This window comes from Notechis scutatus, chromosome 10, assembly GCF_049901735.1.
Source record: "Notechis scutatus isolate UNSWTSFEM ecotype Mainland chromosome 10, rNotScu1.2, whole genome shotgun sequence".
In the NCBI taxonomy this organism is placed as follows: domain Eukaryota; kingdom Metazoa; phylum Chordata; class Lepidosauria; order Squamata; family Elapidae; genus Notechis; species Notechis scutatus.
In genome coordinates this window covers 11,776,384-11,793,626 of record NC_142018.1, presented here as the reverse complement: position 1 = coordinate 11,793,626, position 17,243 = coordinate 11,776,384, and the positions used below count along the sequence as shown (strand labels likewise).

Sequence of the window (17,243 nt, the reverse complement as noted above, 5' to 3'; positions counted from 1 at the left end):
TGTTTTGCAAATAATTGCCAACGTGCACTGATGCTTGGTAATGTTTCACTCAACAGAATTGACAGAAATAATAAAAGGCAATTATAAGCAACTGTTAGACAGCCAGTTTGAAGTAGTGGTAAAAAGGCCAAAAGACCAAGAATTATGGCCCTGCCTTAGGCACAAAAGCCAGTTGTGTGAACTCTGGACCGGTCCCTCCCTCTCAGTCTTGGGAAGGAGAAGGCAAGGGAGAACCAACTTCTGAAAAACCCTGCCAAGAAAACTCCAGGGATGTTATCCAAGCAGTGCCAGCAACAACACCCTGTTAAAATCCAGAATTAAAACACTATGAAAACATGTTAAAAGTAAGTAATTGGTCAAATGATTAATTGGTCAATGAAAACCTGCTTGGGTAGCAAATGTGTGATTATATAAAAAATGTTTTTGCCTGCTCTGAAAGGTTAACAGACAGGGAGCTGGTCTAATCCTGCCTTTGATAGGAAGATCCTTCAGAAACCCTGAAAAAACATTGGAGCTGCTCTGTGTATAACTTGTGACTCGGCCCAATTTCTTAATCTCTTTTGTAAGCTTTCCCATTGCCTGTCTACTGAACAAGCTGCTTAAACATCTAGCTGTAACTTAAGTGTGGGTATTTATAAAGTCAAGATGGCATCATTTGCATGAAAGGGATGTAATGAGAAAATTTGGAAGGTTTGTAGGACCCTTCCTTCCTTCGTTCCTTCCCTTCCTTCCTTCCTTCCTTCCCTCCCTTCCTGTCTTCTATCTCTCTCCTTCCTTCCTTCCTTCCTTCCTTCCTTCCTTCCTTCCTTCCTTCCTTCCTTCCTTCCTTCCTTCCTGTCTTCTTTCTACCTGTCTCTCTCATTTCCTTCCTTCCTTCCTTCCTTCCTTCCTTCCTTCCTTCCTTCCTTCCTTCCTTCCTTCCTTCCTGTCTCTCTCTCTCTCTCATTTCCTTCCTTCCTTCCTTCCTTCCTTCCTTCCTTCCTTCCTTCCTTCCTTCCTTCCTTCCTTCCTTCCTTCCTTCCTTCCTTCCCTCCCTCCCTCCCTCCCTCCCTCCCCTCCCCCTCCCCTCCTCTCCTCTCATCCTCCCCTCCTGTCCCCTCTCCTCTCTTTTCCCCTCCCCTGATAATGCTGGAATGCACATGAGGATGGACCATGAGCATGGAATGCATAACAACATTCAAGAGTAGGCCAAGAAGACTAGGAAGGGGAAGGAACAGAATGTAGCAATAGCACTTAAGACTTATATACCACTTCACAGTGCTTCACAGTCCTCTCTAAGCGGTTTACAGAGTTGGCCTCTTGCCCCTAACCCTAACCCTCTCATTTTATCCACCTCGGAAGGATGGAAGGCTGAGTCAACCTTGAGCCTGGTGGGATTCGAACTGCCAAACTGCAGGCAGTCGGCAGTCAGCAGAAGTAGCTTGCAGTGTTGCACTCTAACCACTGCGCCACCACAGCTCATTCACTGCAGAATGTAGGCCTTTGGAAAGGAGCACGACCAGGTGGCTGGCACCTAGAGCATGAACTCCATCCCCCCCCAATGATGCCTTTGACCCCCACCCTTCCCTTCAAGGTCCAGTTCTTACCTAGATGACCATCATTTAACTGCCAGGCACAGCTGGGCGAGGTGGGAACCGTGTGATGCCAATGGGTCGAAGCTGGAAGAATCCCGAAACTTTTCTTCAGTTGATGGTGGACGCTGCAGAGTGCCTGCCTCAGCTGACAGCCCCACATCCTGGGGGAGGGAGACCCAAAAAGAGAGAACCGTCACGGACTCCTAGAATCAACTGAAAACTCAAAGCAACTGTCAGCGTTCCGAGTACAGCATCCAAAGAAATCAGAATTCCAAAGACAGGCAGGTCCATCAAAAAAACACATTTATTGGATGCATCGTATCGGCACAGCTGGTGAAAACCGACTCTGAAGTTTCCCGCGCTAAGAGCATAATTCAAAGAGTAACAGTTTCCTTCCTCAGTTGTCCCAAGTCACATTGACCAATTAAAACAGGAGGCAGGCTCCCCTCAGTCACTCCTTTCCTGGGTGGACAAAAATCAATAAAAAATATTTTAAAAAATCTAGACTTTTTAAAAATTTAAATCGGATTTTTTTTTATTTAAATCAATTTTTTTTTTAACTTTTATCAAATTTATTTTAATAAGATGCTTTTGGAATAAAAAAAAATCTATCTAAAGATCATTTTCTATTTAAGGTACATTAATAATTTAATTTATTTAGCATGCAGTGAAGCTTAGTTATGTCGCATGAGGCTGTATTTTCTGCAAATATTTACATTTTTAGTAAACTCATTCAATGAATCCGAGCTCTGCAAGCTAAATAGCAAACTTTCATTTTGTTTCCAAATGATAATATTAAAGATTCTAACCGCAAGCAAGAATGAGTCGTTACATCCACTCACCTGCGGCCCGCCATGTCCCTTAACATGTTGTGTCCCTGTCACACCACTAGCCATCCCGTTAAAGGGAATGGGACTATCGCTGAGTCAACAGCGGGTCACAGAAGGAGCTGCTGCGGGACAGAGATGACAGTGGCTCTCAAAAAATGATGCTTTAAAACAAGTCGATTTAAATCAAGCCTTTTTACTAGTGATTTAAATCAGTGGCCCCCAACCTTTTGTGCCGCGGCGGTACCACAACCCCCCCCCCCCCCCCCCAGCACCTCCGGCACAGCCGGCGACCAGCCACCCCCCCCCCCCCCCCCCCCCTTTTTACTAGCGGACAACCGGGGGCCTCCGTGACCCCCCCTCCCCATACGTAAAAAAAAACCCCTCCCCTTTTTTTTTTTTAAAATAAAAAAAACAAAAACCCAAAAACCCCACCCCCCCAAACCCCCCCAAAAACCCACCCCCAACCAAAAAAAAAAAACAAAACAAAACAACCCCATGATTTAAATCATGATTTCAATCGATCAAGTCGATTTAAATCAAATCCACCCTGCTCATCCTCTCTTTCAACTGCCACCTGTTGGGATGACCTTGGTTCCCACGGGAAGGCTTGTTGTTATGTCTGCAGACAGTCTATCCATCTCTTCCCCCTCCGTCTTAAGAGTGTGTGGCAACTATGAAGCAGCAAAAGGGGGCTTCAGCCAGGTTCAATTCAGAGTTGATGGCAGTTCTGCAATCTGTGCTTAGACCTGGTGGGTCAACGGAAGAGCAGAATGCAGCTCTTTATAACCCAAGATTGCAATTTCCTACCCAATTTTGTAGCAGTAGCAAGCTAATGAGATGGGGACTCCGAAAAATCAACGAATTAACTTGAATTAAAGAGAGAGAGCCATATTTGAAACATGCCACCAACCCCAAAGCACCAAAGAACAGCAGGGAGCACATCTGTACTCTTCCAGATGTAGACAAAACTGCAAGAGACAGTCTCCCAACAGAAGAACATGTCAGGTTTCTAAGTAATACATCCCATTCAATAAGAACTCTGAGACAGGCAATTTCCTCAAAGAACATTTTATTGGGACATATCAAATGGCCAATGTTCCTGGTGAAAAAAAAAACGGCTCTAAGTTCCCTCCGGTTTTACACCCAATGAAAAGTAAAACTTCCCCCCAGAGTCTCCATGTCAACTCGTAAAGCATTCCTATGCCTGTTTTTGAGTTGCCACAAGCAGGCAGGGGGAAAAACCCAAAGGAGCAGTACGACAATTAAAACCAGAAGTACATTTCACGCTTATCTTACAAAGATTGTAGCCTAGGCTACTGGATTTTCTGCCTGGTAAAATCCTTTATTGGAGAATGTGATTGATGACATCCAGCCCGTGTGGTTGGAGAATCTGATTTATGACACACCCAGGGGGGAGGGGGGGAAATAGGGTCACAGGTGACCGTAAATTACATGTGGCAGAGTTGGCTTCATATGGCTCAATGCTGACATGTTGCTCCTAATAAATACTTTGGATTCTTTTGAAGCTTGGCTCGAGGCTCATGATTTAATTAGGGCAATTGCCGGAACCCTGACACTCCAGTCACATGGTCCAATCAGCATACAGTCCAGTTGCTAGGTGACCTCAGTCTCTACCTTTCGAATCCTTGGTTCCCAAGGGAAAGAATATCCTTGGTTCCCAAGGGAACCAACATCCTTGGTTCCCAAGGGAAAGAATATTATTTATGCTATAACACCCCAGCTATCTCTACACCCATCCACCCCTCCCTTGTCCCTTCGTTCCAGGCTGGGTCAGCCCTGAAGCTGCGAGAAGAAGAAACTCCCTAAAGAAAAACTAGGTCACAGTTTGGCCAACTTCAGGGTTGGCAGAGAATTTCTGTAGCTCAGGGAGTGCTTGATGCTTCCTGAGCTTGGCTGTTTGCTTGCAAGATGTTTCACTGCCCAACCAGATAACATCTTCAGTGTTCAATCAGTGCTTATCAAGCTTCATGGTTTCATATAGATTTGAACATGGCACTTCTTAGCACGCTTACCCACTATATCCGGAGCATTCTTCCAGATGTTTGGCCTGTAGAAACCCTTCTTATTATCTGCCCCACAATTCTTCAAATTGGAGATGAAATAAAGTAAACATGCCCATGTTGTAATTAAGCATCAAATAAAGTATTTGAGGTTTATTTGATGTTGAGATTCTAGAAAAAATGCAGAGAAGAGCACCAAAGATGATTAAGGGATGGGAAGCTAAAATCAACCAAGAACAGTTGCAGGAACTGGGTATGTCTAGTCTAATGAAAAGAAGGACTAGGGGAGACATGATAGCAGTGTTCCAACATCTCAGGGGCTGCCACAAAGAAGAGGGAGTCAAGCTATTCTCCAAAGCACCTGAAGGCAGGGCAAGAAATAATGGATGGTCACTAATCAAGGAAAGAAGCAACCTGGAACTAGGGAGAAATTTCCTGAAAGTGAGAATAGTCAATCAGTGGAACAACTTGTCTCCAGAAGTTGTGGATACTCCAACACTGGAAGTTTTTAAGGGATTAGACAATCATTTGTCTGAAATGGTAGGGGGTTAGATTAGAAGACCCCAAAGGTCCCTTCCAACCCTGTTATTCTGCTATTTGGAGGTAATTAATTCACATTCAAGAAAGATTTACAAAGCCAATCCTTGGAAACTTTAAGTGAGCTTTCAGAATAATACTTCCAGGCCAGAATTGCCAGATAAGTATCGCAATTGAGCATTTTAAACCTAACATTTGCTTCTTGATCTTTACAGGACACTTCTTCAAAAATAACCCATATCAGATGATCATCTACCATGTTTTCCCGAAAATAAGACCCTGTCTTATATATTTTTTTCCCACCAAAAAAGGCACCAGGTCTTATTTTGGGGGGATATCACCCACTGACTAACCTCACTTGCACACATCGCCTCCAGCATCCTTTTCACTGTCAGAAGCTTTCAGGAACAATGTCTCACCTAACGACATAAATTTTGGGCTCAATTGTCATCATAAGTCAAGGACCACTGGCATGCTACTTTCAAGGAGCACAATGCACAAATCAATGAGGATTTTTATTAGATTAAATTTAAGTTGCACTAGGGAATGTATATTTTGTAAGATAAATACCCAGTTGGCTGTCCAGGAAGAGATCATTTTCAATCTTTTTTTTTTTTATCGCAGATATTTTGTTTTGGTGGCTTTTTCTTTCTTTATTTTTTTTAGAAATTCTGTAACATCTCAGAAGGTGAAATCCTTCTGAAATTCTAAAAAAGCAAGAATTGAACATAGCCACAAAGGTCATTGAATTCCTTCCCGATACAGGAAATTGGCTGAAATCACCTCCCCAATCCAGTATAATTTTTAAAACTCACAGACAAAAGAATCTGGATCATCCTGGCAATAATTCTTCTGAATATTTAGCTGAAATCTTTGGATTGAAATGTAAACTTGTTGATTCAGGTTTTATCCTTTGGAGGAACACAAAATACAGTTGCTCCATCCTCTGTCTGGCAGCTCATTAAAGGCATTCAAACCATCAGATTTTTGGCTAAATACCAACCAATCGTCTCCTTATGACGGAATCGCCAAACCCTTAATCATCTTTTCCACTCTCCATGTATTTAACTTGCCAATTCCAATTTCTTTATTAAGTTGCTCTTAATAATATTCTTGCTTTTCCCTACTTTTTAAAAAGTACTTTGATGCATTGTTTTTTCCTTGCGAGTCTTTTGTCTCTTAATTTTCTGTGTGTTTTGTTCTTTCTGTGTTACTATTTAATTAAACATCTATTTAAAAAGATGTTCTTGCTGAAAAATTATCGTGTCCTTGCTTTCAAATGATTTGTGAAGCAAAGAGGAAAGAAATATTGCCTTGAATCATCCTAAGCAATGATTTTTAAGATTCTACAATGATTTCTATGATTCTACAATGATTTCTATGATTCTACAATGATTTCTATGATTCTACAATGATTTCTACAATTAAGAGCCACTTTGGGCAGTGAGGTAACTGACATATAAATTTAACAAATGAGTAAAATAAATTAACTCTTCACCCATGCCATTTTTACACCTTAAATGTCCTAAGGCCAGAAAAGCAAGAGAATAAAAGTGATATTAAGGATAACCAGAGTCACAGAAGCAGCGATAATAATGACGAAAGACCAATTTGATCATTGGAGAGGCAAACGGCAAAGAAATGAAGGAACAAGAATTTCTGATGTTCTTTCGGATTAGCTTAGACCGCCTGCTTCTTGGGAAAGTCAGCTTAGCAACAAATGACTTGTTCGTTCAAAGGTCTTTCCAAGATTTCTCCAAGCCCTTCAGACTGTGGCAATTCCCAGACTTATTAAAAAGCAAACCTACCCAGACAAACCTGCTGAGTGATTTCTTATTTGTCAAGAGCCCCCAGGGAAAAGCCCTTATCTCCTTCTCAAGACACGGCCATCAGCCTTCTCTGTTCCACTATCTTGGTCCACCAGAAACCAGCACCAAGCACCATTCATGGGTCAGAAAACTCCTGTCTTCTGCTTACTCAATTTCCTGAGCTCGTGGCTCTCATCTAGCCCCTTAACAAAATTCAGAACTTTTTGAAGCTACCCAAGAAGCATGGGACGCGGTGTTTCCATTTTTATTAGAACTTTTGAGAGTTCCTGCACCCCTTCCTTTCCATTCCTCTTCCTCCTTTTCTTTAAGCTAAAGGTTCCCCTCCCGTATCGGCATAGGTGCTCATCTCTGTTACAAAGCCAAAGAGCAAAGCACTGTCCAAAGATGTCTCCGTGGTCATTTGGCTAAACGTCAAAGGCGCACGGAACGCTGTTCCCTTCCCACCAAGGTGGTCCCTATTTTTCTATTTGCATCTTTAACGTGCTTTCGAACTGCTAGATTGGCAGAAGCTGGGACAAGTAATGGGAGCTCACTCCGTGACATGGCGCTAGGGATTCGAACCGCTGAACTGCCGACCTTTCTGATCGACAAGCTCAGCGTCTTAGCCACTGAGCCACCGTGTGTCCCTGTCCTTTTCTCTAGCTCCCCCTATTTTCCTCTCCTTTCTAGCTTTCCCCTCGTTCCATTCCTCCTCCTCTCTTCCTCTCACCGATGCGGGGAACAGAATTGCAAGCTTACCCTGATACTCTCAATTCTTCAAGGGCTCCGTAGCAGAGAAAAGCTGGATGTAGGAGCAGGAGGCTGTTACTTTTTAAGTCCAGCAAAGTGTCACGTTGCTCTCCATCTGCTTCTTACCAAGCAGCCGATTAAAAGAACAGCTCCGGTGGGCGTCGCTGTTCAGATTTGGTGTTTGTTTTTTTAAAAACAAAGCCTGAAAAAAAAATAGCTTTCCTAATTCTTAATTCTTTCTTAATTCGTGTTTTGGCAAGAGACAACGCTGGGCACGTTGTCCTATCTCTGGGGAAACTGAAATGAGAATGACTTCTAGGATTTGGTGGGTGGCAGGCAGGCAAAGTTGATTTTGCCAAGGAGGTTGCAGCTTCAACAGCCTTTCCCAGCCATGCATGACTGAGTGAGGCTCCCCTCGGCTATGTTTTGCTTAAACACCAAACAGGAGAAGGCGAACAGAATTCAAAAATCTTCTTTGCCGGTTCTTTGGCAGAGGGAGGAACTCCTGCTGCAGCAGAAGAGTCCATCCACGAAAGGATAGACTTCAGGGGGGCAAAAAGCACAAATGCAATAAAAAGGGAGTCTAATGAAGGACCAGGGGAGGCAGGATAGTGGTCTTCCAATATTTGAGGGGCTGCCACAGAGAGGAGGAAGGGGTCGAGCTATTCTCCAAAGCACCTGACGGCCAGACAAGGAATAATGGATGGAAACTGAACAAGGAGAGATTCAACCTGGAAATAAGGAGACATTTTATGATGGTGAGAACAATCAACCCGTGGAACAGAAGTGGCCTTCGGAAGTTGTGGGAGCGCCATCCCTTGGGACCTTCAAGAAGCCATGTGCACGGCTGGCCAGGGCTAAGCTTCAAAAATTTTAGCGAGGGGTTCTCTGTCCAGTTGCTGGGTGGGCGTGGCCATGGTGGGCGTGGCCTAGCTGGCCTCCTGCACCATGGTGTGGGGGGGCGCGTTTTTGCCCTCCACGGACTCCGGAGGCTTTCCTCGAGCTTCCGGGAGGGCAAAAACGGCCTTCCCGGACTCCGGAGGCTCTCTGGAAGTCGGAAACAGGCCCATTTCCGGCCTTCCTGAACTTCCGGGAGGCCCGTTTTCCCCCCTCCCTGAGCCTCTGTGTGCGCCCTGCACTTACCTACATCCAAAACGGGTTGTGTGGGGACTCCTGGGAGGGCCGGGCCGGGCCAGCCAGGAGTGGAATTTCGGGGTTCTCCAGACTGCGCAGAATCTTAGCTAGAGGCTCCCGCAAACCCTGCTGAACCCCCAGCAGCCCACCTCTGCCGCTGGCCCAAAATGGTGAAGGGTCTCCTGCTCGTGCAGGGGTTTGGACTAGATGACCTACAAGGTCCCTTCCAACTCTTGTTAGTCTGTAAATCTGTCAATCAAGCACGAGGCGGCCTCTCTTTGGTTCCTGGTGGGGAGCCCTTCCACTACGCTGCACAGGGGCTGAGAGAGCTCCGTGGGGCATTCGGCTGTGGGCTGGCTTTTTAGCCGCCGTGTTTTGTTTTGTTTTTTGAAGGAGGGGAAGGGGGAGCAAAGCAGACGGGCTTCCAATGAGAGAGAACAGCCACGTTGATTTCCAGCCCTCTGGAAGAGCAGCTGTTTGTTTTGGGTGGAGAGAGACAGAGACAGAGAGAGACAGAAAGAGAGGGGGAGGGACGGAGGGAGGGAAGGAGAGAGAAAGAGAGAGAGAGAGAGAGAGAGAGACATACAGATGTCGGCTTGAAAAATATTCTGGTCCTCTCAAATGTCATGCATGAATCCTGGGATCGGCTGGGAAGTCCCTTTATTGTCAAATTCAAGGAGAATGTTCCTTTCTCCCAGAGGAAGCAACTTAAAGCAAAAAAAGGTTGATTTTTTTTATAAGCCTAGATTTTGCTGTCCTCAGGAATCGACTATTTATAACACATATAATCCTGGGCAAATAATACTCCTCTGTCTGGTTTATAACGAAAAACAAACTTTGGTGTTTTTTTTTTAGATTTACAGAAATGGTTCTTTTCCCAGGAAGCTTCAACCATTGCTAAATATATGCCTGTGGCCAAATGCTTGAGTTTTGCTTAGGTGCAGCGGGGATTCTGCAAGAGTCGTAAGTGCGAGGACCGGGTGTAAGTCACTTTTTTCAGTACTGATGCAACTTCGAATGATGGCCAAATGAAGGGTTGTAAGTTAAGGATTACCTGTACAACAAATCCAAGAGCTGTGGTGGCGCAGTGGTTAGAATGCAGTATTGCAGGTTAACTCACTGCTGACTGCCAGCAGTTCGATCCTGATCGGCTCAAAGTTAACTCCATCCTTTCGAGGTGGGTAAAATGAGGATTCAAATTATTGGGGGCAACATGCTCACTCTGTAAACTGCTTAGAAAGGGCTGTAAAGCACTGTTTAGTGGTACATAAGTCTAAGGGCTATTGTTGTTTCCTTCCTTCCTTCCCTCCGTTCCTCCTTCCTTCCTTCCTTCCTTCCTTCCTTCGTCTTCTTTCTGTCTCTCATTTCCTTCCTTCCTTCCTGTCTTCTTTCTGTCTGTCTCTCTCATTTCCTTCCTTCCTTCCTTCCTTCCTTCCTTCCTGTCTTCTTTCTATCTGTCTTTCTCTCATTTCCTTCCTTCTTGTCTTCTCTCTCTCTCTCATTTCTTTCCTTCCTGTCTTCTATCTGTCTCTCTCTCATTTCTTTCCTTCCTTCCTTCCTGTCTTCTATCTGTCTCTCTCTTTCCTTCCTTCCTTCCTTCCTGTCCTTCCTTCCTGTCCTTCCTTCATTCCTTCCTTCCTTCCTTCCTCCCTCCCTCCCTCCCTCCCTCCCTCTCCTGTCTTTTCTGTCTCTCTCTCTCATTTCCTTCCTTTCCTTCCTTCCTTCCTTCCTTCCTTCCTCCCTCCCTCCCTCCCTCCCTCTCCTGTCTTTTCTGTCTCTCTCTCATTTCCTTCCTTCCTTTCCTTCCTTCCTTCCTTCCTTCCTTCCTTCCTTCCCTCCCTCCCTTCCTGCCTCCCTTCCTTCTTCTCTCTCTCTCATTTCCTTCCTTCCTTCCTTCCTTCCTTCCTTCCTTCCTTCCTTCCTTCCTTCCTTCCTTCCTTCCTTCCTTCCTTCCTTCCCAGTGCTTCACCATGAAGCGGTATATAAATCTTAAGTGCCATTGCTGCTATTCGCTCTTTGAGAATTGAAAGGCAAGCAAGAGATTGGTACTAACTTTGCAACCGATTTTTGTTAAGGGTGTATGGCCCCTGACTGGTTCTTTTGTCACCCTGTACCATTTTTCTGAGCCATCCCAGGTCTTCTAATTGGAAATGAGTGTATTAATTGGTGCATTAAGTCAGCTCCTCCTTTGAAGCTCCTCTGGAGACTTTTCATCTGCTCATTTAGCACGTAGCTGGGCAGAACAAAGATGACTCTTGTAAAAAAAATTGGCCAATTGGCTTTTCCTTTTCGAACGTTCAGGAAAAGAAGGAGGGATTGGTTTGCTGACTTTAGGATGGGGACCGCAATGCCCCCCCTGTAGGTAGAAGAACCATCAGCCACTTCCCAGGTTCTTTGCTGCCCCGCTTTCTCCAACCTGGGACTCTTCGGGTAAATTAAGGAGGGCAATTTTTCAATATAACATCCAGAAGAGCTTCAGGTTTGGAGGGGGAAAAAAGCTGCATCGATTTCAGTAAGGGAGGGCCGAGAGAATGAGAAAGGGGCACTGATGCCCACCATATAATTGCTTAGAATGTAGAGAAAGAGGGGTAGAAGGGACCTTGGAGGTCTTCTAGTCCAACCCCTGCTCTAGCAGGAGACCCTGTACCATTTCAGACAAATGTCTTTCCAATCTCTTCTCAAAATTCTCCAGTGATGGAGCACCTACAACTTCTGGAGATAAGATGTTCCACTGGTTAAGAAGAGATAAGATGTTCCACTGGTTGCTTGTTTTAAGGGTCAGGAAATTTCTCCTTAGTTCTAGGTTGGATCTCTCCTTAATAAGCTTCCATCCATTCCTTCCACACCTAGAGTACTGCATCCAGTTTTGGTCACCACACTATAAAAAAAGATGTTGAAACTCTAGAAAGAGTGCAGAGAAGAGCAACAAAGAGGATTAAGGGCAGGGGTGGGATTCAAATTTTTAACAACCAGTTCTGTGGGCTTGGCTAAGTTGGTGGGCGTGGCTTGGTGGTCATGTTATTGGCTGGGCGTGGCCCACTCAATATCACTCACATCGAGGCATGCATCTCCTCGCCTGGCCTCTCATGACTGTGGGGATGCTGCAACAGTCGTAAGTGTGAAAAAGGGTCATAAGTCACTTTTTTCAGTGCCATTGTAACTTTGAATGGTCACTCCACACAAGCAAAGTACCAGCAAAGGAAGGAAAAACAACTCCAGAGAAGTTCCTGAGACAGGAAGTCTAGTCCTGCCAAGAATGTAATAAGGGTTAATGGAGAGGCAGTTTCTGTAAGCAACACCAGAATGTTTCCTTCCTGCCTTTCTTACAGGATTAGGCCAGTAATTTCTTCTAACAACCGGTTCTCCAAACTGCTTAGAATATTAACAACCGGTTCTAGCGAATAGGTGCAAACTGGTAGAATCCCACCCCTGATTAAGGGATGTAAAGCTAAAATCAACCAAGAACAGTTGCAGGAACTGGGCCTGGCTAGTCTAGCGAAGAGAAGAACCAGGGGAGAAACGATAGCAGACTTCCAATATTTGAGGGGCTGCCATAGAGAGGAAGTGGTCAAACTTTTTTCCAAAGTGCCAGAAGGCCAGACAAGGAATAATGGATGGAAACTGAATAAGGAGAGATTCAACCTGGAAATAAGGAGACATTTTCTGACAGTGAGATCAACCAAACCATGTAACAGAAGTTGCCTTCGGAAGTTGTGGGAGCTCCATCACTGGAGGCTTTCAAGAAGAGATTGGACTGCCATCTGTCAGAAATGGTGTAAGGTCTCCTGCTTAGGTGGGGAGTTGGACTAGATGACCTACAAGGTCCCTTCCAACTCTGCTAATCTAAATCCGTTATTTCTTGTCTTGCACCTGTTCCCTTTGGAGAATACATCAACCCCATCTTCTCTGTGACAGCCCCTCAAGTATTGGAAGACTGCTCTCCTATCACCCCTAGTCCTCTTCACAAGACTTGATATATCCGGTTTTCCTCTTCATAGCACGGTTTAGCCTCCAGACCCCTTATTGTCTTACAATAAAAGGCTATATTGAACAATAAGGAACACTTAGTTCCTTCCTCCCACCCCAAAAGCACTTATTGGCTTACCTTCCCAGCTACTAAAATAGTCATGCAGCTCTAACACACACATGCAATGTTTATCCAGGCTGCAATAATGGGAAGAAATTCAGATATTAGGTTACTTAACCTTCTACCCATGTTTTCCTCCGAGTCCCTGAACATTTGAAAATGATTCATTAGGACAAACCTCAGTTGGGAAAAGTCAGATCAGGTTCAGGTAGCATCAAGAGATGTCAAAAGAAGAGAGTAATTTCTAGGGATTCAGGAAAGCAAACAGAGAGCAATTTGGTTGTGTTGTAAAAGATTCCTTTGAACAAACAAAACTGGGCCCAAACCCAGTAGATCCCAAATGCCAATTTTCTCCCGGTAAAATATCCTACAACTGACCAACCCAGGAACGTGCTTGCTTCATTCTTTGAAGCAAGAATACCCATAAATCACACCCATTAGATGTGCTAAATGGGGGTCTATGGAAGTTGTAGTCCAAGACATTTCAAGGGAACCAGATTACAAGCTACCAAAGGAAGAGAATATTTTCCCGAGTTGTCTCTTTGATAGTTTGCCTGAGGCCAACAGTCAAGCAATAAACTACAACCCCAATCAAAGAACTACCAACTCAAACAATTAGGGAACCATTAATAACAGTTACACCAATACTGACAGGGCATAAACAGAGAACAAACTCACTCCATTCTAGCACTGATGATGTTATCTAGTTGGGTAATGAAATGTCTGCAAGAAAACCCTCAACCTCGGAGACCAGCAAGGCCTCCACAAGTTACAAGCTTATGCCTTTCATAATTCTTCAGTCTATTGCAATGGATCTACCCTGAACCCCCAATATTGGAAAACCACTAACATTCTGGTATCAGGTAGGAAAAACCACACACACTAAGCTGGATAGTGAAAAGGCAGGTAAGAAATATGTTAACTAACTGCTCACTTTCATGATTTCAGGAATATTGTATTGCAAGAAGCATCTCTGCATAGCACTGATGAATACATCCTTTATACATACAGTAGTGTGATTTGGAGATAAGCATTTCATATCTCCCAGATACTGTGTTTGCATGTGTGTGTGTACCTGGTTTGTGTCTCAAGGTGCCAAAAATCTCTACTTTAGCTCTGCAATTTATGTATGGAACTAACACTAGCATTTAGACTTATATACCGCTTCACAGTGCTTTACAGCATTCTTTAAGCAGTTTACAGAGTCAGCCTATTGTCCCCCAACAATCTGGGTCCTCATTTTACTGGCCTCGGAAGGAGGGAAGGCTGAGTCAACCTTGAGCCTGGTGAAATTCAAAGTGCTAACAGTGGGCAGAATTAGCCTGCAACTCTGCATTCTAACCACAAGGAAGGAAGGAAGGAAGGAAGGAAGGAAGGAAGGAAGGAAGGAAGGAAGGAAGGAAGGAAGGAAGGAAGGAAGGAAGGAAGGAAGGACCATTAGATTTGCAGCTCCAAGTTAGTAATCCTGAAATGTGCAGGATTGGAATAGTTCACATTATTTGGACCCAGCAAAGCCCTACAAAAGCAGCATATTGTTAACCCAATATGACAGGTGCTGAGAAAAATTTACAGTCCTACTGCTAGTGGTGGAAGAAGGAAGCCTTATCCAAAAAAAGCAAAAAAAATCAGACTCTCTTTTTAAATATTTGAAGCCGAAAGCCTGTGCTAGGAATTTACAATTAGCAGAGTTGGAAGGGACCTTGTAGGTCATCTAGTCCAACCCCTCCACCCTGCACCATTTCTGACAAATGGCAGTCCAATATCTTCTTGAAGGCCTCCAGTGATGAACCTCCCACAACTTCTAAAGACAACTTCTGTTCCATGGGTTGATTGCTCTCACTGTCAGAAAATGTCTCCTTATTTCCAGGTTGAGTCTCTCCTTGATCAGTTTCCATCCATTATTCCTTGTCTGGCCTTTTGGGTGCTTTGGAAAACAGCTTGACCCCTTCCTCCTCTCTGTGGCAGACCCTCAAATATTGGAAGACTGCTCTCCTGTCTCCCCTGGTCCTTTTCCTCCCTAGACCAGCCATGCCCAGTTCCTGCAACTGTTCTTCATATGTTTTAGCCTCCAGTTCCCCCATCATCCTGGTTGTTCTCCTTTGCAATCCCCAAATGACATTCCGACTTGAAAAGGGTAAAGATTAGGCTGTTGGTAAGAGGGGAAAGTAACTGATTCTGCACAAGGCTTAGCAGATGGGGGATGCAGAGGTTGGTGGCTTAACAAGTCCACGCTGGCTGAGGCTGATGGGAGTTGAAGTCCAAACATTTTCGACCACAGCAGACTGTTTCCCCTTCCTACCCTGATCTAAAGCAGCTTCTTTGGAGGTTTAGAGTTAGGGCACCTCTTCACCCAAGTCACTCCCGGTAAGACTTTGGCAGGATTGAAGCCCGCAAGTAGGACTCGCAAGAGGGATGTTTACCCCAAAGCCACGCTCCCAAGCCCAATGCAGCTCGGGTTTAACAGCAGCTGGCTATTATGGGATGCCAAAACAAGAGGAGGCAGGCAGGACCTCCAGCCTGCCATTCTGGGTCCAAGGACACGGGAGCAAAATCTTGAAAAGAGAGTGACTTATGATTAAATAGCAGAGGAGTAAGAGTAAGAATAAGAGGAAAGAAAAGAGAGAAGAGAGAAGTGAGAAGAGAAGAGAAAGGAAGAGGAAGGTAGAGAAAAGAAGAGGAAAAAAAGAAGAGAAAAGAAGAGAAGAAAAAGGAAGAGAAGAGAAAGGAAGAGAAAAGAAAAGAGAAAAGAAAAGAAAGCAACAACAAAAACAGTATCCAAGCTCTCTTTGGGGAACAAATTGCTTTATTCCTTTCAAGAAGAGACTGGACTGCCATCTGTCAGAAATGGTGCAGGGGTTGGACTAGACGACCCACAAGGTCCCTTCCAACTCTATTAACCTGTAAATCTGCAAATGCTTTCATGCGGACCCTATGCAAAGCAAATGCACTCTGGACATGCTCAGAAACACTCTTTCTTGAGCTTCCGAGGTTCCCTCTCAATGCAATGCAGTAAGAGACCCCTCCAGTTCTCGAGCCCCCTCCCCGATCTCCCCTGGCTCCTTTTCCCTCCTCCTTCTCCTCCTCCTCCATTTCATGCCTGCAGCAACCGAGACACACGGACTCACCTCGCGGGGTCTCCGGACAGCAGAGGGACTCCTGCCCCGCCCCGCCCCTCCGAGAGGAGAAGGGCAGCGGCCACCATAGAGCGACGGGGCAGAGCGGCCCCAAGAAGTATCCCGCCCCTAGCGAAAGAAAGGGAAAAAGAGCGCAAAGGGGGAAAGAGAGGCATGCGCCAGGACACTTCCGGATCCCAATGGATCATGCGGGTTAAAAAAAAAATGCTTCCCCTCTATTTTCCACCAAGGAATAATTGCACGGTTATTTGCGAGATCCTGAGTTGTAGCCTTGCATGGTCATCTATTGCTTTATTATTCTTAATAATGATAATAATAATGTTAATGATAACAACAACAACAACAACAATTTAATCTTTAGTGAGATTCACAGCCTTTGGGGCTGGTTGCTAGCTCAAGAACTCGAGTCCTAACCAAGGACCTAGGAACTGTTCAGGTAGTGTCAGAGGATATAAGCTGTTCCAAGTAGGTTTTTTGGAGAATCAGGGTATTCAAGTCTGATAAATTCAGAATTTCCAAATAATGAGGTAGCCCTTTAGCTATTGCTCCAAGGGCTCCAAATCACAATTGAGATAACACACGATTTCTTTTTCCAAAATTATTATTCTTATTCTTGTATTATCTATTCATTAAACATGAAACTCAAATCAACTGAACATTTAAAAATGTTTCACAAATATCATTGACTGGTGCTGATGGTTGATACAGGTTGCTGCCAGCATTCTAGGTATCGACCAAGTACCTTTTTAATATGTATGTTGTTCCAAGCTGATCCCTTGCGGTAAGGAAACAAAAAACAAAAAACTTTTCAATCCTCCAGCTCTGCTTTCCTCCATCCCTCTAATCTCCCCAATAATCTGCATTGTTGTTGTTGTTGTTGTTGTTGTTGTTGTTGTTGTTGTTGTTGTTGTTGTTGTTGTTGTTGTTGTTGTTGTTGTTGTTGTAATTTTCCTTGATTTATTTCATTCTAACTTACTGTTTGGATGCTGCTTTTACGCTTTGTAAACTGGCCAGAGGCTGGTTGGCGCTGACATTGAATAAATGGAATTAAGCTCAGCCTGCGTAAAAGCCCTTTTCTTACCACTAGAGGCCGCCCTACTCCACAATTGAAAGAGGTTTGGGTGGTTTCTTCCCCAGAGCTGCTTTTTCAAGAGGCAACTGGACTTCCTTGATTTTTTTTAAAAAAACAGATTAACAGAGTTGGAAGGGACCTTGTAGGTTATCTAGTCCAACCCCCTGACCAAGCAGGAGACCCTACCCCATTTCTGACAGATGGCAGTCCAGTCTCTTCTTGAAAGCTTCCAGTGATGAAGCTCCCACAACTTCCGAGGGCAACTTCTGTTCCATGGGTTGATTATTCTCACTGTC

The 17,243-nt window shown here is 44.5% G+C and overlaps 1 protein-coding gene across 4 annotated transcripts in view; it reads right to left on the bottom strand.

Annotated features, from left to right (window-relative positions):
- Positions 1-15,972, bottom strand: part of TMLHE (trimethyllysine hydroxylase, epsilon) — a 29,716-nt gene extending 13,744 nt beyond the window's left edge. The window contains exons 1-3 of one of the 4 annotated variants that reach the window (XM_087972127.1): positions 15,867-15,925; positions 7,530-7,722; positions 1,587-1,735 (exon numbers count right to left, since the gene is read on the bottom strand). In XM_087972127.1, the coding sequence (XP_087828253.1) occupies positions 1,587-1,734 (148 nt within the window). In that variant the 5' untranslated portion in view covers position 1,735; positions 7,530-7,722; positions 15,867-15,925. Of the gene's footprint in view, positions 1-1,586; positions 1,736-2,416; positions 2,500-3,856; positions 4,015-7,529; positions 7,723-15,866 lie in introns of those variants that run through there. The other 3 variants (XM_087972123.1, XM_087972126.1, XM_087972124.1) reach the window with 3 other exon arrangements.
- Between the last annotated feature and the right edge of the window lie 1,271 nt (positions 15,973-17,243).